Here is a 22,253-nt window from a genome sequence, read left to right as displayed (position 1 = left end):
TTCGAAAAAAAGCCAAAAAATTGAAAAAGTCGTATGAAAACATAAAATCGCGTTTTGACCGTGGTTGGACCAAAGAGCCTATGTCTGATAATATTTTTATCGAATTCCTCGGAAAGCTTCACATTACTTATCAAAAATTGGCGATGTCGACCCGTACGTTTCCAAGATATGATTTTTTTAAAATAAAAACTGAGTTTTTCGACGCGCCACGCGCAAAAAGGGGAAAATGATGATTTCTTGAAAAATGTGGTTTTTGCGAAAATTGACTAAAATTGCCATTTTTTGGGACCACCCTAGCACGGTATAGGTCACCCTAACGACCAAACAAAAAAAAATACGGGTGTAACAAGTTAAGAATTTACCTACATTTCCATTGTAGAAGATCAAAGTACAATTTTCTAAGTTAAGTGATTGTAGATAGGCCCTGACGTTGATGGTTTTTAAGTCACACTTGAAATGTCATTTGGGGCGAATCCGGACAAACGGACGGATTGGGATTGCTATTTTCAGGCATTTTTTCATATTTCTTATTGGATTCTGATAGAACAGAGGCAATCAAACAAAATTAATAAATCGATTTCCAAACTTAAAATTTTTAATTTCTCTAAAAACTGCTGTCTTTTATCAGCCTGAAGTCCCCATTTGCCCCAAATCTTTTATTAATGTTCAATTTCTTTGAATCACGGTTGCATAAAACCATTTCTTACCTCATTACTCATTTGATTGTGGAAGCCTTGTCCTACACCCGACACGGTTCGGTAATCTTTTGCTACCATACCAGCGACTCGTTTCCGGCCCTGCGGTGACATATCCCGCCGTGACCTCCGCTCCTGTAGATCAACCTGGGAACCAAAAGGAGCAGGAAAAAAGAGAGAGAGAAAAAACGGTTCCCGTTAGTATTTGGTACGAGTTAGCAAGGACACACACCGTGGTTCGGAATCTGTAGTGTTTCAACAGAGGGTAATAAAAGGGTAATTCTTGTTCATCAAGTTTTTCAACTATGTTAGTATGCTGGTGCTACCACTACAGTAAAACAAAGTTTCGAAAATTATTGTAAGAAAAATACTTGTGATAAAAAGCGTAGCTGTTTTGAGTATTAGCTGTAAAAAAATGTAGGTAAAAACTGCGCATTAACTAGAAAATTTGAAAGACGGAACGTAATAATAGCTTTTTCTCTAGATATGGAACAACCAAAAGCGGCAATTTGCTATATAAAACTGGTACATTCATATGAGCTGCTATTTGGATTTTTTTTGTATTCTGTAAATCGCATTTGATATAAAATAAATGATTCAGCAATCCGTTGAAATGAACTCGCAACGAAAAATAATTCAAACACGATTTAAATCATATGCAGAAGGTATTATTCATCGTTTAAGAGCTCCTTTCTTTGAATTCATGTGTGTGTGTGTGTGATTTTTAGCTAATACAGTTCGCATCGCGAGGAAAATCTCATTTCGACACGGATATGCTTGTGTGTACAGAGGACATTCCTTCTACTAATGGAAAATTGTATTCGCAAACGTCTGTACGGGTTGACCAAACTGAAAAATAAAATCGTGTTAATAAAATTTACCAAAAAACTTGTATATACCCATGGATCAAAAACAAAACTTTACAAAATGAACGAATGAAACCAGAATCATTTTTTTTATTTAAAAAAAGTGCAAGAGGATGTGTTGTTTTTACAGTGTACAGATAGTAGTTACTCGCTGATCGGATTCATTGCGCCCGATCGCAAACAAAATGATTATGTGACAGTGAAACAGAAGTAAGAGACAAAAAACAAAGGAAGAACAGGATGAATGACCAATTTTACCTCTGGTGGAGGACTTGATGAGCTTCCTAGGGATGATACGCTAGCGCCGTCACGTCCAGTCATCAGACCATCGATATCGCATTCGGAAGTCGTGTCTGAGTCACTCAACCTCGAAGTGGTGCTCGGTGGCGATAAATGATCGGTCGGGGTTAAAATCATATCCAATTCGTTGCCGGGTTCTCTATCGTCTCTACGCAACTACGAATAAATTGAGTGAGAAATGCATGATTGACATTCGTAGTACAAAAAAACATGGTGCTAGTATAGTTTAGGACGTTTTGATAATTCTTTTAAATTCAAACAAACAAACAAATCAAACATTTAGGATTACCTGTAATCTACTATAGAAGAACTAGTAGTTAGTAACAAAATACATAAGAATAATAATTGCTGTTAGAGTATAGCTAATAAAAATAAAAATCCTTACATTAACTCGTTGAAAGACAAAATATCTGTAGCTTATTAATTAGCCAATAAAACAAGTATTATTTTGTAACATCAAACAAGAGTTTAATTTTAAGTTCAAAAATCAGAAATCACTGGCGATTAAAGCGCTCAACCAAACTGCCAGCAAGTTGGTCCATCGCTTCACACGCGATACAATACTTCGAGAATTTGTATAGCCTACTCCGTCCGTCGACGACAGTCACAAACAAATATGCTCAGAGAGGATCGAAGCTATTCAAATACCAACGCGGTGGTCTTTTTGCCTGCACTCCCACAGTCAGCCGTCAGTTGCAATTTGGCACGGTCAGCGATGGAAGAATCATCATCAAAAGAAAATCTTTTTGCGCTCATCAAGAGAAAAAATCGGAAAGGAAGAAAAATAGTAATAGAAATCTGAAAAAATCGGCAATATGTGTAAACAAACCGAAATAAATAATTTTAAGTGGTACTTACAAGAAAATTCACCAAAAAAATCTTCATAGGACTATTTTTATTGAAAAATTCGGAAGCGATTTTCTTTTACGCGTTTCGACTCCTCTCTCTTTCGCGGGTGAAAATAGTTCGCAAGTGAAAAAGATTTTTTGGTGGAAATTGCTGTCTTTGATGTTGCGTAAACGGAAAAATTGCTTAATATGTTTGATAATCTTGGTCATTGATCAAAGCAAAGCCGATCGCAAACGTTTCTGAGTCAGCCTAAAGCGACATAGCGCAATCGGTCTCTCTGAGCCATTCGCTGTACTTACCGATTAAAGTGAGAGGAAGAGCAGAAGAGTGAGTTTTCGGTAGCGATTGGTGTGGTAGTGACCAGCGCTAGGAATCCAAAAGAGCAGTTTTGCATCGCGTTCGATTTTTGCTCACGAACGAATACTTTTCAAAGTAACTAATCCACAAAAGTTCTGCAGATAGTTTTGGTACATTTTACATGCATATAACCCCTTAAATAAACAAGTATAAGGAATAAAAATACCATAATATATTTTGAAAGCTTTAAATTTAGACTGTCTCTTCAATTGTGTATTCACTTTTTAACAGAAAAAAGTACATTTCAAACAATCGATATTTTATCCTTCAACATTCAACATTGTTCTTAAAAAAATCTCAATTTCAAAAGGCTTAATCAAGAATGAATTCACTTTGAATTTGTTCTACAGGCAGAAAGCCTTTTTATTATCAAAAAATTCTGTTATCTTGGTGTTAATCTAGCATTGTTTCTAGCACTAACGTATAAAAAATGTTTTAAAAAACAACAACAGACCACATTCATGTGGGCACATAAAATACCACTCGCCATGCTCCACTTGGAAAATCTCCAAAAAAAATAAGACGAATATCAAATATTCATTAGTGGAGGGAAAAAATCGATAGTGCATGGGCGAGCTATTATCGTAACAATCTGGAGTCGATTCCATTGAGTGTCGAGCAGAACTCAGCAGGAGAACTAAACTTGAAATGAAAATAAATGAAAACTGAACAAAATTTGATTCAAAATGTTGGAAAACCTCTAGGGAACGCTAGCAAAACTTTTTAATTTTTTAAAAGTTTATACCTAATATGCAGATGGCAATACTCAACAGGGTTGTTAGTAGTCAAAAGAAATAACTGACAAGAGATCGTATCTTTTAAATTAACAAACAATAATATTAAAGTGAAAGTTCACTACTGAAACCATCAACAAAACAAAAACAAAAACTATCGAGAGAGCGTAGTTGAGTAGAGATGAGGGGAGACAGCACAACACAACACAGAGCGACACACAGACAGGGTTCAACACGGTTGTCAACCAGTTACGTACTGTGTCTCGCAAGGACTCTTGATGCGGTTGCAGGGTGTACCATTCCGGTTCATCGTCCAGGGGGTGTATGGCCAGATCAATGATCACTTCACCGAGAAAATCGTTGGCACCGTAGCGCACATAGTCCCACAGCGTGATCTGGAATTTCGAGGGGAGTCGATAAGGTATAGCTGCTTCATTGGGATGAGTCATTTCACCGAATGTGTCAATTCGTCGACGTAGCAATTTACCGGGCTGTGGAGTCGGAGTCGGAGTCGCTGAACAAAACAACCGACTTCACAGCCCTGGTCAGTTTGAAATGATGAAATGACCCATTCGGTGCAGGACTGAGAAAACACTTGCTTCGAACAGCCGATTGTGCAGATCTGCCCGCCGGAAGCCTTCGTAAACGAACGTTTGGCCCCAGCGCGGGTCGTTAGTCAGTGCCAAGGTTTTGGTGCGCCGTTTGGACTTTTCGCTTCGATCGGGAAGCAAACAAACCTGCAAAAAGGGGAAAGTGTTACTCGGTGATGGTGTTGCGCTCTCTACTGGGAAACCGTCTCCAGCGGGTCATACTTTGGCGTAAGGGTTCCGTGCGGCGCCGTTGAGCCGCGACACCAGATCGGTGGCGCCCACTATGGTCACGATCAGCTGCAGCGAGCTGGGATCGAAGCCGAGCTTAATTTGTACCCTGCCACCAACGCTGTTCTCCTGGTGGTGGTGGTGGTGGTGCTGTTGTTGCTGCTGCTGGGCAGCAGTCGCAGCCGGAGTCAGTCTATTTGGGTATCGAAGGTTCGCGGAATAGTTCCGGACGCTGTGCAAGTCCGGTGATCCCGGAGACGTCACCAGGACGCTTGGCTTGTCTCGCCGATCGTAGCTCTCTGTGGAATCACAAGCGAACGTGGTTAGGGGTTGGGGGAATTAGAGCACACATTGACACTGCCAACGGTAGACCATGAACAGTTACGCACAAAAAGTCAACTAAAGAGGTACAGGACAATAATATTCTTAGATCCCTAATTTTTTTTTTTTTTTGTGGATTTGATTTGATACATTAGCACGATTAATATGGACGCCAAAGGGTTTTCTGATTTTGCCAGGTTCGTTTGCTACGGAAAAATGCCTTCTACTGACGGAAAAGCAGTTTGCTAGTACCTCCACTTTGATGCGCTGGGAGTCGAGTTGGGGAATGAGACTTTCGCCAGGATGCTTGTGTATTTTTGCGATTGATCAAGATCGCACGTGTCAATAGCAACTCTACCAATGGTTCCAGCGCACTATCAGTGATAATATCGTGTACGTCTTGTGCGGATTTGCCACGCAATGAGTGACCGTTCCATTCAACCACTTCGTCACCTGAAAACGTGTTCGAATTGGAACGAAATGGGAAGCTGCAATGAATGATCTGGCGGTGTAGAATGACACCTCAGGCACGTGGCACGTGCCTTAAATCCCAACCCCCGAAAAAAAGAGCGCCAACACTCCCAAAAAAACGCTAAGGTTAGGTGCCATAAGCCTACGCACACACTCACGCACGTACGAACCCCGCTCCCCGGAGTTCCCAAAACCGGATAATTACCTGGCCGGATGTGTCCCTCCTGGTCGGCAATCAACCCACGCTGCACCTGTTCCACGATCGCCGCCGCTGTCGTCGACGCAGCTGCCTTATCGTCACTGGGTAGCACTTGGCCACCGCGTACCTTGAGTCCTAAAACGTCTTCGCCGTCAACAGTTCGCTGCAGTACCATATGACCGATCATACGACTGCCATCGGTCGACACTTGCCAACTGACCGGGTTCTGTATTTGTATAGGATGGGCGGGGAATTTCAAATTGGAGACGGGTTGGTTCAGTCAATTATTCTTCCAGAAGTGGGTAGCTCGTGAAGGTGTGGGTACTCTTACTGAAGGAAATTTACTTTACGACCGTTAAACAGATCAACCAGAAACAATTTCGTTCAGTAACATAAGAAAAATACCTTGGTTTGACCTATGGCGTCATCCATAAAGTATGTCACGCAAAAATCGGCCAAAATTAACACCCCCTCCCCCCTATGTCACACTTTGTCACACAAGGTTGAACCCCCCCTCAAAAAGTACGTCACCTTTGCCAGACCCCCCTCCCTTGTTTTCGATGGGATTTTTTATAGTTTTTATTTCTTTAAACTCTCATAATTTTGGTATTTTTGCCAATTTCAATATGAAAAATGATGTCTAATTATTCATTTTTTAGAATAAACATTGCGATATAAAAAAACAGTTTTGTAACTTTTAAAAATTAGAAGACCTGTTATAACATTCAAGTGTTAAATAATCTTGAAAACTGTTTTTCACAGCTTTGTAAGTTCAAACCATTTTTAGCAGTTTTCTTATTAATTTGCAAAATTTTGAAGTTAAGCTGAAAAAAGTGACTATATAATAAATTATAATGTGATACCGTCATCAGGGGTGACATTGGGTCTGGGGGGAGAGTTTGGGTCATACAAAAATGGAGAAATTTTTATGACCCAATGTCACCCCTGATGACGGTACTTCTACATAATAGTAAGCAAACAATTTTAGAAAAGAGGATTTAATTTAATTGTGTACATTTCGAATTAATATTATACAATAATAAAAAACATAGCGTGACGTCACAGTCTCGCTAACCCCCCCTCCCTCCTTCGTCACATCTTGTCACACCTACGGTAACCCCCCCTCCCCCCCTAAGAGCGTACGTACTTTATGGATGACGCCTATCAGACTGTACGGTGTTCTTACATAACATAAAAAAAATAACAAAAGGCTTTTGCAATACATATCTCCACGGATTCTTAAATCGACTCATTTCTGCTTTTATGTTATAACCTTCCATACAATATGCTATTAAAGAAAACAAATATTTAAAATTGTAAAAAAAAAGACTCGAAACTCAGCACTCGCCAGTGAAAATCTATCTTATTTTCCTATGATTACACGACATTTACAATCTTTTGAAAAAAAATATTTAAAAGTGAAATAAATCAAAAATTCAAACAATTGTTGACATCTATTTTTGTGTAATTGCCAGTGTTGTACGTAAAAATAATTACAAAAGCTTATTCAAACCACAACTCAGTGATTGATGCTTTCCTCACAAAACCGATTGCAAAAGTTACACGGAAAAAAGACAATTCTCGAAATCGTGAATTGTGTTCATGAATTTGCAAACCAGGAAGTAATATATTCACATTTAAAGTGCAAATGCACCATACTAATGAATAAATTACTTCGTGGTTCTCAATTGTTATTTTTTTCGTGTACCTGTTACAAAGAATCGGGATGCTCCTGTTGATCATTAGGCTAAAAAATTATCGAATATTTTTTTAATGTATTTAGTATCCCACAATTAACTAAAGAGGTCGAAGGTCACAGTAAAAACCACACTCCGTACAAAAAAAAACAGTTCTAACAACCGGCTTTGAGATAAAGCAATATTTAAATTACGAAACACAAAAAAAAATGTAAATAACCTACTGGCTTCATGTATACAAAAATGTCTTATATAAGATAATATGTTTGCAGAAATTTTCATTGATATCGGAGAGAGACAAGTGAAACAGTACCTTAAAAATTCCTGTTTGGGCTGGAAATCCTCTTTCTTAAATCACATTTCAAAACTTAATAACAAATTTCGTAAAATCCAATATCAAAAATTGCCATACACTGGTCTATGAATTATGACACACACTGATAAAAAGATTTTACCAAGTTATGCATTTATAGAAAATATCAATGATAAAATATGTTAGAAATACCAATCTGAAATTAATGTTCATTATTTCCTATGGCATAGACGATGGCGGCAAAGCAACTAGAAACATCTTTTTTTAGATTACTTTAAATTTGGTTTGATTCACAATGTTATGAAATTAATACATCTTTAACAGAACTTTTCTAAAGCAATGTTTGAATTCAAAACTCTGAAAATTATTTTATATGTAATATCTTAACCTTTTTTATTGATTGGTATTGCAAATAGGATCAATTGTCAGCAGGATTTCAGATTTTTTTGCCAGATCTTCAAAACACTAGTTTTGTTGGAAAGGTCTTACAATTACCTAATTTGCTACGATTTTCGGCCACTTCTGTAACATCCAGATGTACGCGAAAACACATGTCAATACATAGCATTTGAACTACACTGAGTGACATTATTGGTAACACACATACAAACAAACGGACAGAAATTTGTTCAGTTTTCGATTCTGAGTCGATAGGTACACATGAAGGTGGGTCTACGAGCTTTCTGTAAAAGGTTCATTTTTAGAGCAGGATTATAGCCTTACATCAGTGAGGAAGGCGAAACTTGTTTTTTTGTATGAACTTGCTGAGGAAAATCCATTCTTTTAAAATACAATTGAAAAACTTGTGATAAAGACAACTCATGTTTATATTAATTTATGTTAAAAATGTTCCTAAATAAACATTTATATTTTAATTTGATTTGATTTAAATTTTGTTTAAAAAAAATGTAAAAAGAACACAGCTTTTGATTTAATTATTCACTATTCACAGAGGAAACACAATACTTATAATTCGATAAGTTGTTGAAGAGCAAACTCTATTGAGTGATTAAGTGTGTGCTAAACTCAAAATACATAAGTATCAAACCGACTCATTGTTCTACATTGAGGCAGAAAACAAACCGATTCGTCATCCGTGGTGAAATGTTTTGTGAGAACCCTTCTTTAAAACAACAGAAAATTCCGGATAACTCCTTCGGTGTCTTGGTGTGTGTGTGCACTATACAATGTAAGAATTGGAGAAACCCTCAAGAAGATTCTCTATCCAATTTGTAAATGGTGGGAAACGTGTGGGAAATAATACGATGAGAAGTTGAAATAATAAGTGGATAGACATGTGACTAAAGTGCATCATAAATATACTCGCGACGAAGACGACGACGACGACGACACACACGCACACAGACTGAATGAGAGGGTGAGGGTGAGGGTGGAAGTAAAACAAGTGAAGCATTCAGTTGTTCTGACGCATGGACACACGAAAAAGAAAGAAAAAAAGGACCAAAAAAGAGGTGGAAAAATGGAAGGTGGAAAAGAAAAAGGAAAGAAAACAGGTTGATGTATTTACAGCTGAGTGATTGAAAATCGATTCGCTCGAAACAAACTTAATCACGGTGAGGAAATTCAAGAACCCTCCACAAAGGGGGTGGGGGGGGAGGAACAAAAAAGGAGGAAAAAAAATCTCGTGAAGAGAAGAGCGCGCGACAGACTCTCGCCAGCACGACAACACACATATTCATCAGAGGATAAGGAGAAGAAGCAATGAATATCGAGCGAGTACCTCTCGAGTACATCGTGGAGCAGGAGAGTTGGACAAGGGTTTGCCCCCCTCTCCGACCTCCAGCAACGGCACAGAGCCTGTGTGCCACATGGTTGGTTAGTTGTTTTTGTTTTTTAAGATACCGCAAATCCTATTAAAACGAAAGAGTACTACAAATTCCAGCGGAAAAGTGAGGCATTGAAAAGACAGTGAAGCGACACCCAGTTATGAAGATAAGCATGCCACTAATTATTACATGCAAAGAAAAAGCTAGCGATGGCTTCTAACTTATGTTTGAAGATTCAGCGTAATGAGCTTCTAATTGAAACCTTAATTTATAATGATTTTCAACGTTGCATAGAGAGTTACGTACAATTAACTGATCTCAATTCTACACATTCTCTAAATATATAATTTGAATTATGTTACTTCATGAGTCATCTGTCAACTCACACGAAATCGGAATATATGTGGAGATAGCACGATCAGATCAAAACTTTTTCTATATGAAGAGTGACAACAATGCACTGAGTTTTTCCGGCGTTTGTTGAATATCTCAGGATTGGAGTCGAATTTCGGGGATCTGCGAAGGTCATAAAAGAGGCATTGAAAATTGCACAAAATGCCATTCTAAACTCAATTTGGCCCAAAATCGACGTGCGACAAAATGAACTATTGACGACCCCTAGAGGAGCGTCCATAAAACAAAATTACTTTTACGATATTAGGGTCCTTTTCGACCCAAACTTTAAAAAATCGTCAATAATCCAAATGCCCCCTTATCGAAACAGATTTGGCTACGGTGGCCACCGGGAACCTGCAAAAACCGAAAAAAGATTTCCGGCAAATTTCAACCAATCAAGGAGGTCCTAGCTGTATTCAACAGATATATTCCAATACCTGCCAGGTGACCTGCCGGTTCCGGAAATCCGAAACGTCCGAAAATTATTTTTTGTGTATGTCTTAACCGATAACCGGTTCCGGAGTGACCATGTCGGGCAAGCGAACAACGATCATGGCCCTAATTTTCATATCTTTCAATTTCATGAAGTTTGATATGTCGGGTGCAAGGGTATCTTCCGGAAGTAACTACAAGAGACTACAGGTAACCGGTTTCAGAGTGGCCAAGATGAGTCAGAGAATTACGGCATGATCGTAGATTGTCATAACATTAAATTTAATGATGTTTGATTTGCAACATGATCAAAAAAGTAGATTTGCCCGTTTTCCGGGGTATCCGATACCACTTCATTTATGATAAATGAAATTGATCCTTCAAACTAACTAAAAACACAAGACACAATTGCCAGAATCATTTTGGATTTTTATTTTGCCGGTTAACCTGGAATCGGTCCCCGGATATGAAAATTAAGGCCATGTTCGTTGTTCGCTTGCCCGCCATGGTCACTCCGGAACCTGTTATCGGTGACCACTTAGGGACACTTCCGGAATGTGGAAGAAACCCTTTCATCCGGCATATCAAACTATAGGAAATTAAACTATATGCCAACTTAAGAGGCCCTAGATAGATCACTGATTTACAAACTATTTTTGCCATGCCCTACCACACTTCAATGTTTACGGCCACAACTGGTACTTGTCAGGCCCCACTAGTGGGGCTTAGTACCCACTTTGAGAAAGACTGCCTTAGATGGTCATATCTTTAAATTTTATGAATTATGACGCTTCCGGAATTTTGAAGAAACCGTATCATCCGGCATCATCGTGCTCGTGCTATCTTGTCGCATGTGCATTTTGGGCCAAAGTGAATTAAGAACGCCATTTTATGAAGCTGTCTATGTCCTGCCTTTTTACCTTCATAGATTCCCAAAACATTAAATGGTCATTTTGCTTACCCCAGAAATAACAACAATCTGTTGAGAGTCATATTAGCAAGTTCGCGCCCCAATCGTCTCGGCTATCTCACCGTCTTGTAATTGTTGTGTTCAACGACGATGTACCAGTGGGTTTCCCGTACGTCGTATACTGAATTAACTGTATACGATGTATGGGGAACTTACAGCTGCATCCTTGTTGATCCAGCTAATTTCACTGCGGCGAGATAGCCGAAATGGTTGAGGTGCGAACTTGGTAATCTGGATATGACTCTCAGCAGATTGTTGTTATTATTTTTGTCTTCTAAATATTTTTTTTTTCTTTCGTACATGCTGCTTTTTGTGTACACGTTTTCTCATACAATATTACATGCTTTTGATCACAAAGGTGATGCGCATGATTTTGCATGGGATTTTACACAGATCTTTTTACTGTGTAGTTGTTCTCTCTTACCCTCCGGATCCGCTTTTCGGAGAACACTTGGGACAACTTCCACACAGTAAAAAAAATCATGGCAAAATTTCATCTAAAAAGGAGAACATCTTTTATGTCAGAAGAAAGCTTTAATTTTACCTCTAATAATGTGTAAATTTACATCTGGCAGACGCTAGGAAAAAATATCTGTAATCCAAAAAAAAATATCAAACCGGCGATAGTTATATCTAGCTAACTAAGTCCGCGCCCCAACCCACACGGCCATCTCGCCGCTGTGAAACCTGAACGATCAAAGCCAATGTAGCTCTATGTGTTCCGTGCATTGTATACTGTATTTACTGCATATAGGGTACATATACGATATACGAGATACGTAGAGGTACATTGGCTTTGATAGTCCAGTTTTCACAGCGGCGAGTTGGCCGTGCGGGTTGGGGAACGGACTTAGTGAGCTAGATATAGCTATCGTCGGTTTGATATTTTTTGGAATTACATATATTTTTTCCTAGCGTCTGCCAGATGTAAATTTACACATTACTAGAGGTAAAATTAAAGCTTTTTTCTGACATAAAAGATGTACTCCTTTTTAGATGAAATTTTACCATGTTTTTTTTTACTGTGCAGAATATTAAAGAAACCCTATCATCCGACATATCAAACTTTAGGAGACTTGACAATTTATGGCCTCAGATTGTCATATTTTGCAATTTAAAATATATATGAGTCGGATGCAACATTTTTAGGATATTACTCATCCAAAATTATGAAGTTTGATACACTAAATCCCCTAAATACGCTCCCCACGATTGCGCCTCCCCCGTTTTGCACCTCCCGAATTGCGCTCAAACCCCGAAATAACGCTCCCCCAAATAACGCTCTAATTGGCGCATATCGGGGGAGCGTTATTGCGTGGTTTGGGCGTAAAATGGGGTTTTCTTTTTAAATGTACTTTATTTACACATACCTAAATGAAACATTTGTATAAGGGGTCATCCACAAAACACGGTTAAGGGGCCATCCACAAATCTGGGTATCCAAGAACTCCCGGAAGTCATGCCCTAGATATCTACCTGATCATCGCGGGTCTATATGGGTGTATTAACCATCGGTATAGCTTCAGGTAGCTTCAGTAAACCACGATGGATACTCTTGTGTACGTTGGATTGTTATGGGTCCTCCAGGGAGTTATGACCTGATGATCTACCTGATCAACGGGGGTCTATATTGGTATATTAACCATCGGTATAGCTTCAGGTAGCTTCAGTGAACCACGATGGATTTCCTTCGCCATGTTCGATTGTTATGGGTCCCCCAGGAACTCCCGGGAGTTATGACCTGATGATCTACCTGATCAACGGGGGTCTATATGGGTGTACTAAACATCGGTATAGCTTCAGGAAGCTTCAGTGATACACGATGGATTCCACTTCGCCATGTTCGATTGTTATGGGTCCTCCAGGAACTCCCGGGAGTTATGACCTGTTGATCTACCTGATCAACGGGGGTCTATATGGGTATATTAACCATCGGTAAGGCTTCAGGTAGCTTCACTGAACCACGAAGGATACTCTGAGGTACGTTGGATTGTTATAGGTCGTCCAGAAACTTCTGGAAGTCATGACCTGGATATCTACCAGATCAACGGAGGTTTATATGGATGAATTAATCATCGGTATAGCTTCAGGTAACTTCAGTGAACCACGATGAATATCCTGCGCCTTGTTGAATTGTTCTAGGTCATCCAGGAACTCCCTTAAGTCATGGCCTGGCTTAAGAAGACACCCAGGCCATGACATCCTGAATTTCTGTAAAACCCGAAACATTCCAACAAGCTGCATAGTATACATCGTTGTTCACTAAAATAACCTTAAGCTATACCGAAGGTAATACATCCATGTACACCCCCGTCGATCAGGTAGATCATCTGGTCATCACTTCCAGGAGTTCCTGGATGACCTATAGCAATCCAACGAACTCCAGAGCATCTATCGTAGTTCAGTGAAGCTACCTGAAGCTATACCGATGGGTAATATACACATATAGACCCCCGTTGATCAGGTAGATCATAAGGTCATAACTCCCGGGAGTTCCTGGAAGGCCCATAACAATTCAACGTGAACCAGAATTTCCATCGTGGTTCACTGAAGCTACCTGAAGCTATACCGATGGTTAATATACCCATATTGACCCCCGTTGATCAGGTAGATCATCAGGTCATAACTCCCGGGAGTTCCTGGAAGACCCATTACAGTCCAACGTGCCCCAGAATATCCATGGTGGTTCACTGAAGCTACCTGAAGCTATACCGATGGGTAATATACACATATAGACCCCCGTTGATTAGATAGATCGTTAAGTCATAACTCCCGGGAGTTCCTGGAGGACCTATAACAATCCAATATGGCGAAGGGTATCCATCGTGGTTCATTGAAGCTACCGGAAGCTATGACGATGGTTAATACACCCATATAGACCCCAGCTGATCAGGTAGATCATCAGGTCATAACTCCCGGGAGTTCCTGGAGGACCCATAACAATCCAACGTAAACCAGAATATCCATCGTGGTTCACTGAAGCTACCTGAAGCTATACCGATGGTTAATACACCCATATAGAGCCCCGTTGATCAGGTAGATCATCAGGTCATAACTTCCGGGAGTTCCTGGAGGACCCATAACAATCCAACATGGCGAAGGGTATCCATTGTGGTTTACTGAAGCTACCTGAAGCTATACCGATGGTTAGTTCACCCATCTAGACCCCCGTTGATCAAGTAGATATCTAGGGCATTACTTCCGGGAGTTCTTGGGTAACCAGATTTGTGGATGGTCCCTTACCCGTGTTTTGTGGATGATCCCTTATATAAAAATTTAATTTATATGTTAATAAAGTACATTAAAAAAGAAAACCCCATTTTACGCCCAAAACCTCGCAATAACGCTCCCCCGAATTGCGCTCTCCCCCGGTGTGCGCCCCCTCAAAAAGATCGCATATGGGGGATTTAGTGTAGTTAACGCTGTTTCCCTAATACGGTTCCGTATGTGGCCACAGGAGATCGGTGAAATCGGTTCCGATGAGATTTACAGCATTTTTTTTTGTACCTTTTTCGCACTGTGCAGTTGATAGAATCGTTAATTTATATAAATTATCTCAAAAGCATTCCAAAGTTATCATTAAAGACTGTTGATCGATGCCTCTGTACACTCGTGTCCTAACCAGGTGTGTTAAATTGTCAAATTCCCCGTATCGCTTATCTAAGCAATATGGCAGCCGAATGTTATTGATTTTGTAAGAAACATTTTAAAGCGATTTGAAAACATTTCGTATTCCTAACACTATAATGTTTGTTGAACAAAAAATTGGTTCCAACTATTCCTCAAATATTTAACCTTTAAAGACACATGGAGTAGACTTAAAAGTCAACCGACACGTTGGATATTCATAATAAATGATCATGAGCATACTTTGAAGCTGTGGAACTACTTCAAAATTCTTTAAGCATCTTAAATTAGCTAAATACATTGTTCTACTCAAAACTAATTTGACTCGCAACCAACCAAGCTAAAATGTGTGATTCATGTTCTGCATAGCACAAATATGTTAGACGGCATAGTGATTGATTGTGAACCATTTTAATAAACAATATTTGTTTATTATGATGTGGTGGCCCATGATCTCGAAATTATACACTCATCGCGGTTATTATAGAAACCTGTAAAGTATTGATACATATTGATTGGTGTAGAAATAATCTCAAATTTGCTTTTTCTAATTATTTCGAACAGCACCATGAGTGCGCGATGCTTAGAAGTATAACTACGAGGTTGATCATTATTTTCTATATTATTTACGCTCTTTCGAAAAATTCATTGGGAATATAGTAAAGTGAGTTACAATTAGAATCAATCTCTCGAAGCCATCACTCTTACTAAGGTGCGTTAAAAGTTACGGAAGCACATGCAAAAGCAACACCATTCATGCAAATGAGAGTTTTAAAACAAAGAAAGCTAGAGTTTGGAAAATTTAACCAAAGAGTTAGATAAAAGTAAGTAGAACCAGTGTAAATCAGTGTGTAATAAAGCTTGTTGAAAAGAGATTCGTTTGGGTGTGTGTTGGCGTGTAGGTGTGTGTGTGTGTAGTTTTCTTTATGTGTCGGTAAATGGTTTCAATAATGAGAGGGGTTATTTGTTTACTGTTCTAAAGGGTACCTTGGGGCCATCGCCGCGGTTCGAATCTTCGCTACTCGTGAATGTGCTGCTGGTATCGATACCAGAATCCTTGGTGGCCGAGTCCTGGCTGCCCTGCCGTTCCGACTCCCACCGGCCCCAGTCGTCGGCGGACTCCTGCCCATCGAATCTCACCGTTTTCTTTCTTCGCTCGGTGAATCGTCGGCTGTCGGTTGGCTCGTCCCAGTACGGATCCGGCTGCTCATTGCCGCCGACCACGGCAGGACTCGAGCTGTACCGGCTGTTCTGTTGTTGCTGTTGCTGATACTGATATTGGCTATTATGAACTTGATGGGACTGCGGCACTGACTGGTGACTATGCTGATGATGGCTACTACTGTGGTGGTGATGATTATTGTTATCGTACGCCGAAGAAGTAATGGTGCTATCGGCAACCACTACCTGGGGTAGTGGCTGCTGGCTATGGAAATGAGACTGTTGACTTTGGTACCGGTTGTGGTTCGTCCTATTATAGCTATTTCTTTGTTGTACATCCAGCTTTCTTGCACGGTAATCGGTTAGGCTTGGATTCAGTCGAGAGTGATTATCAAAATACTGTTTTTGGTGCCCGGCTGTAAAAAGGGTCGAAAGCGAACAACGCTCAACATTTTTGGATTGGTAATGTATTAGGGGGTTTATATCGAGTCAAAATCATAAACAACATCAGAAACTCATAGCAAACTACTGTAAATCTTTCTATAGGGAAGATCTAAAACTGCACTGAACCAAAAATAAACCAACTCAATCGAAATCAAATGAAACCAAAATAAACATGTTCTTCAAAATCCCTAATTTGACCTGCAAAAGATTGTTCTAAGCAAAAATATGAGTCAGAAACTGATTCTTCTTAACACGTTGCTTTCAATCTTAATGTAGCCGTCTAAGTAGCATCACAGTAATTACTTCTAAAGATTGCTTTCTTTTAAATCAGTGCGAAACGTGTTGATGGTACACTAGGGTGTAATATGGTTGTATGGAAAAAAAATAAAGTTGTTCAAATTTAGTGAGCACAGCAACTTTTTAGATCCTTTTGGGGTCCTAAACAACTCCCTAAAGTTTTGGAACGATTGGTTAAGTCCCCACTTTGCGCAAAGCGATAAAAATTTCCATATAAGTTTGTATAAAGAAAACATTTTTTTTGAATTTTGATATTTCAAAAATCCACGTTACACGCTACATAAAAACCGGACTCATATTTGGATGCTCTGAAAGGTGCTCTACAACTTTCCCTAAGAGGGTATGGTGCTAGCTTGCCCCTATAAAAAGATACAGTGTCCTTAAAACTCGTCTAAAACGTGATTTTCGAGCAAAAAACACGATTTAGACGAGTTTTGAACACGCTGTAACTTTTAATAGGAGCAAGTTAGCACCATACTCTCTTCGGGAAAGTTGTATAGCACCTTCCAGTGCATCCGAATATGAGTCCAGTTTTAATATAGCGTAAAACGTGGAGTTTTGAAATGTCAAAATAAAAAAAAATGTTTTTCCCATACAAACTTATAAGGAAAATTGAATCGCTTTGCGCAAAGTGGGGACTTAACCAATCGTTCCCAAACTTTAGAGAATTGTTTAGGACCCCAAAAGGAACTGAAAAATTGCTGTGCTGGAAAATCGATTTTGTTATTACACCCTAATGGTACACAGTTACAAAAGCAACCTAATCCAAGGGATTTTTTATAAAGTCTGCACCAAAAATACAACAACAAATATTCCAACTACCTTGATCATAAACGCATAAATGTCTTTAATAAATTATTGGCTTTTTTGCAAAAATCGAGGCAAATTCTATCGTCCAGCTTAAACGTTTCATGAATCAGAATAGCATAAATAATCTAATACACGGAGAAAAATCAGGCGTTCTTGATACTCGGAACCACGAACAAGTTGTTCAATTTGAACACTTTGTTCGTCGCTCCAAATTTCAAGAACGCCTGTTCACGTTTTTTGTTCGTGTACTGACGCAAATAATTTACAAATCGTATCATTTTTTTTTTTTAGTTTTCAACCAACTGAAAACATCAAATCTTTGTCCCAAGGACAGTGCCAGATAGAAAACCCACATTGAAAAGTCTCCACAGAGCGATATTTTTTGTTTAGGTTCAATATTGTTTCAAGTAATAGAAAAAAATGTTTCAAAAAATATCAAAATTCTCTTGGGTATTCTGCGCAAAAAGTTTACAGTCTTACCTGTTATATTTAGGAATTTAATCATCGAAAAATAATGATTTCTTTTTCATTTTTATACCTCTTTGAAAAAAGTTCAGAATATCAAATTAAATTTGTTGTAAATGTAAATTGTCATTTTTTGGGTCCATCCTCAAGTATGGGATTGTTCTTTCCAACTTATTTGTTTAAACATAAAAGTGTGAAAGAAACCATTTTGCTCAAATATCGTAAAAATACCAAAATTTAGATTAAACAAGTATGCATTTTTGGGACGAAATCATTACAAAAAACTTGATGATGTTTTCACAATCGAATCTTTGATTTGAAAGAATATGTTCTGTTGATTATGTTACAAACATAACCAAGTAGTCAAAGTAAGCAATGACCATCGATATTTTTGTACTATAAAAAATGAGATACTTGAACTTTTTTCACACAAGTTCGATCATGCTATTGTCATCATGTTTTAAGTGGGCGAGGTCCTTGAAATCTTCGGTAAACTTTACCCCGAACCCAACCTGAGGGAAAACACAACGCTACCAAAATTGTTCCACATGAGAATGAGCGACACGGAGTTGTGTATTCTTATATCTCTTGCAAACATGAACTAAATCAAAAACATCGGGAAATCCACAAGTGGTGTAATCGCAAACAAACCTGAAAACATTTTTATCACTACAGCAGAGGAAGAAGTGTGTGTGAATTAGAGAAATAGAGAGAGAGAGAGAATTTTACGTACACTGAGAAAAGGGATAGAGGTGCGCAATACGGTAGTACTGATTAAGAGCAAGTGGAAAGAGATAGTCAAAGAGCTATAGGAAAAAGGATACATCGTAATCAATCGCCTGGAAAATAGTCTAGAAAACATCGCAATTTCGCAATAATTACGTGACGTGACCATTTTCACTTGGAACAGAAAAAACCACATGCCAATGCGAACAAATGATACACTGGAAAAAAGTTTGCAGCAGAAAAACGGCTTAGACTACCAATCTATTATCGAATATTTCCTGTAAAAAAACGACATTCATTTGGTGACGTTAAAAATTTAGAAATATACATAATTAGGTTGACAAACGAAAGAAAGAAACCCACAAATTGACACTGCGCACAGACAAATTTGACGAAAAAAAGGAAATAAAACGCAAAACTAAAACTTGAGAGAGAATCACAATAGCACACACGCACACAACAATGGTTTTCCATTTGGCAAACAAAAAGAGAAGATCTATTTAGTTCGTCAATGGGTGTGAGTGAACGAAAACGGTTAAATTGTGCAGTATAAAAAAAGACAAATTTTGAGAAAAACAAAATTGAAGACTTTCTGATTTCTGGCTGGAATACTGGAAAATTGTTTCTGATCAATATTTAAAGTTTTTATTGTTGTTTTCACGTTTTTTTTAATTTTTGTAAATTTTAGTTTGCGTATAGGTCATTCTATCCCGAGCACGGATATAACAGGGGAAATGCGTAATGATACCGTTTTCTGAAATCAATACCAAATTATGCTGTTCTAGAATCCTTCGAAATTTATCTTAAAGATTATGTAAGAGCAAAATTTGGGATCATACAAATGTATGGTATTGCAAATTTACAAATTTTTCGTTGATAGGATACCAAATTTAAGTATTTTTTTTTGCGGAATTTTATCAAAATCCTCTGAAACTATGGGGTCTTAAATTTGACCCTTACATGATGTCTCAAAAAGAATGCTTTTATAGAAAACAGATAATTTAAACGTCTATTTTTTAAATTATTGATGTTCCCCTAATTGAAATAATTTAAATTTTTGAAAATCTTCTAAGTCAGGACACCGGATTTTGGTGTTTTTTGGTGCTACAGTGTTTATCAGATTCTTCTGAAACTATGGGGAAAATGTTGAGCAATTTCGACAAGGTTACAATACTTTCACTAATTTTGCATTAAAATGGTGTCCCAAAGCGAATGCTTTCATTGAAAATCGAGATTTACAAAGTTTTATCGCTATCGTCATTTCAAAAATTTTATCGGCGATAATCTTATCCCCGATAATGGACAATAACTCTTTTTTAAATCTTTCAAGAATCAATTTAATTCAACCAAAACCTATTAAATTTATAATACTTTCACTAAAAATATAAATTTTAAAAAAGTAGAAGGGTTCAAAGTATTACTCAAAATTGTTCACAAAACACCGTATTTTTTCGAAAGTACTCAAATTTTAATAATTTGCGATAAAGGCATGCATTTCACTTTTCTTTGTAAAAATACCGTATTTTTTCGAAATAACTACAAATTTCATAATTCGTAATATGGATATCGAATGACGCGAAATTTTTAATGCATTTTCACAAAATATAGTATTTTTTGAGAATACTCCCATTATTTCGAAATTTGCAACAAAGATATCAAACGAAGCAAAATTTTATATGAAGCAAACATAATTTGAATGTTTGTATGAAACATGCAAAATTTCTCTTCGTTTGCATATTGCAAATTAAAAAATTGTTGCATTTTCGAAAAAATACGTTTTTTGTGAAAAATTGAGCATTTAGAAAAAAATTCAAAAAGAAAAAGAAAAGCATACAAAATTTCTTTTCGTTTGATACCCGTTTTAAATATTGCAACTTTTGGACATTTGAGTATTTTCGAAAAAAAATACGGTATTTTGAGAACATTTTAGTTTTTCACAAAACAAAAATAATGAAACTTACTACATTTTCAAAAAATATATTCTTAGGCTACAATTTCCCAACTCCAAATAGGCATCCTTGACGGATTAAAAAAATAGTTTGGATTGAATATAAAGTTAACTAACTACTTAGTATAAAAGTTTATATAACTCTGGAAATTCTATATAAAACTTATCTAAACTTAATTGTGCAAATTTTTAATTTAACTAAATGTCAATATATTACCATAGAATTGCTAAACAAACATTTTGGAGTGGGTATTACACCGTTTTGGGGGTCTTTGTATCGATAGAATAAATTTTTCGTTGGAATTTCGTACCAACCCGGAATTACGTCGTCGGAAAATCCGCCGACATCCGAACCGGTCCACAGTTTTCAAGTCAACCTATGTGGCATCAGAAAGGGCATAAAATTTCCGATCTTTTGATACCCAAACATCTAGGTTTTCTTTGAAACCCCCGTTTTTAAATACCTGAGCAAAAAGTAAGTTTGATCCACGAGAACAAAAATTACGAAATTCGAATTATGAGCAATTCTCGCTGAAACCGTCCCATCAGATGCACATGTTCTCAAATCGTTGCGGCAATGTTCTCATTCGATTCAGCGCACCAAAAAACCATAAAAACAACCTTCGAACCAATGAAAATGTCAGCCGTTAGCCACCTGTAAATAAAAACTTGTTTTGAACAATGGATCTTTTCGAAAAAATGCCCTAATTTGAAGAAATGATATCTCCCAAAATACATTACCAAACATCAAAAACTTATATATCGTTGGAAAGGTAATCGCGTGGGCTTTCTATCGCACTTTGATAAACATTTTAAAAATTAATTTTCAAGGGTAATTTTCAGGATTTTTGTGAAACTTACTCTTAATTTTGAATTTTGACCGTGTTCGCAACCACTTATCGTTACGAAACCATTTTCATTCGAAAGATTGGACGATTTTGCATAAAATTAACTTGAGAAAAGTAGTGTAATGAAATAGTTTTCGTATAGTTATAAAGGATGAAAAAAATTGGTCAAATTTCAGTTAAAAATAATCAAAGCTCAGACTTCAGAAATTAGCCATATTTACAGGCAAAACAAAGCAGGATTGTATTTGAGCCGAATGTACAGTCATCTGAGGCAAATCTGGACATATAGGATGAATAGGGACAGTTATTTCAACTATGTTTTCACTCATTAGATCATATTTTTAATTTGTTTATGTAAAAGCATACATAAACAAACAAGTTTCTAAATTTGAAGCTTTTAAGTACTCTGAAAACTAATGTCCTTACTTAGACTGTAGTCTCGATTCGCTTATGTACAGAATTTGTTATAGGAAGGTCTGCTTTATTTGTAATCGTGCACATAAAAGTGCAAAGTTGAAATCAACATTTTTTGATCAAGTTTAAATTTGGTGGGGATGTTGATACCATCAAAACAAACAAGAAACTCGATTTTCGTCCAAATCGGACTACGCCCTTTTGTTTGACACCACTCCAAAGTTTCGATTTTTTTGCAAACAATGTTAAAAACCTTCATTTTCAAACTGCTATGTCTCTAAAACCGCAAGCCGTACAAAGTCGAACCA

General features: G+C 37.7%; 1 protein-coding gene across 12 annotated transcripts in view; it reads right to left on the bottom strand.

The window, feature by feature from the left end:
• The window catches only part of LOC120414001 (regulating synaptic membrane exocytosis protein 2), a 110,966-nt gene that overhangs the window by 21,888 nt on the left and 66,825 nt on the right, over positions 1-22,253 (bottom strand). For 8 of the 12 annotated variants that reach the window (XR_005605006.2, XR_005605005.2, XR_008212489.1 and 5 more), the window contains exons 8-15: positions 15,820-16,409; positions 5,617-5,836; positions 5,193-5,393; positions 4,614-4,918; positions 4,401-4,538; positions 4,059-4,196; positions 1,820-2,017; positions 708-842 (exon numbers count right to left, since the gene is read on the bottom strand). Coding sequence is in view for 1 of the 12 variants with exons in the window: in XM_039575010.2 (XP_039430944.1) it covers positions 708-842; positions 1,820-2,017; positions 4,059-4,196; positions 4,401-4,538; positions 4,614-4,918; positions 5,193-5,393; positions 5,617-5,836; positions 15,820-16,409 (1,925 nt within the window). In the remaining 11 variants the exon portion in view is untranslated. The remainder of the gene's footprint in view (positions 1-707; positions 843-1,819; positions 2,018-4,058; positions 4,197-4,400; positions 4,539-4,613; positions 4,919-5,192; positions 5,394-5,616; positions 5,837-15,819; positions 16,410-22,253) is intronic. The other 4 variants (XR_008212491.1, XR_008212492.1, XR_008212493.1 and 1 more) reach the window with 4 other exon arrangements.

Source organism: Culex pipiens, chromosome 3 (assembly GCF_016801865.2).
Source record: "Culex pipiens pallens isolate TS chromosome 3, TS_CPP_V2, whole genome shotgun sequence".
Lineage (NCBI taxonomy): Eukaryota > Metazoa > Arthropoda > Insecta > Diptera > Culicidae > Culex > Culex pipiens.
Note: the sequence above shows the minus strand (reverse complement) of the source record. Positions and strands in the feature narration are given on the sequence as shown.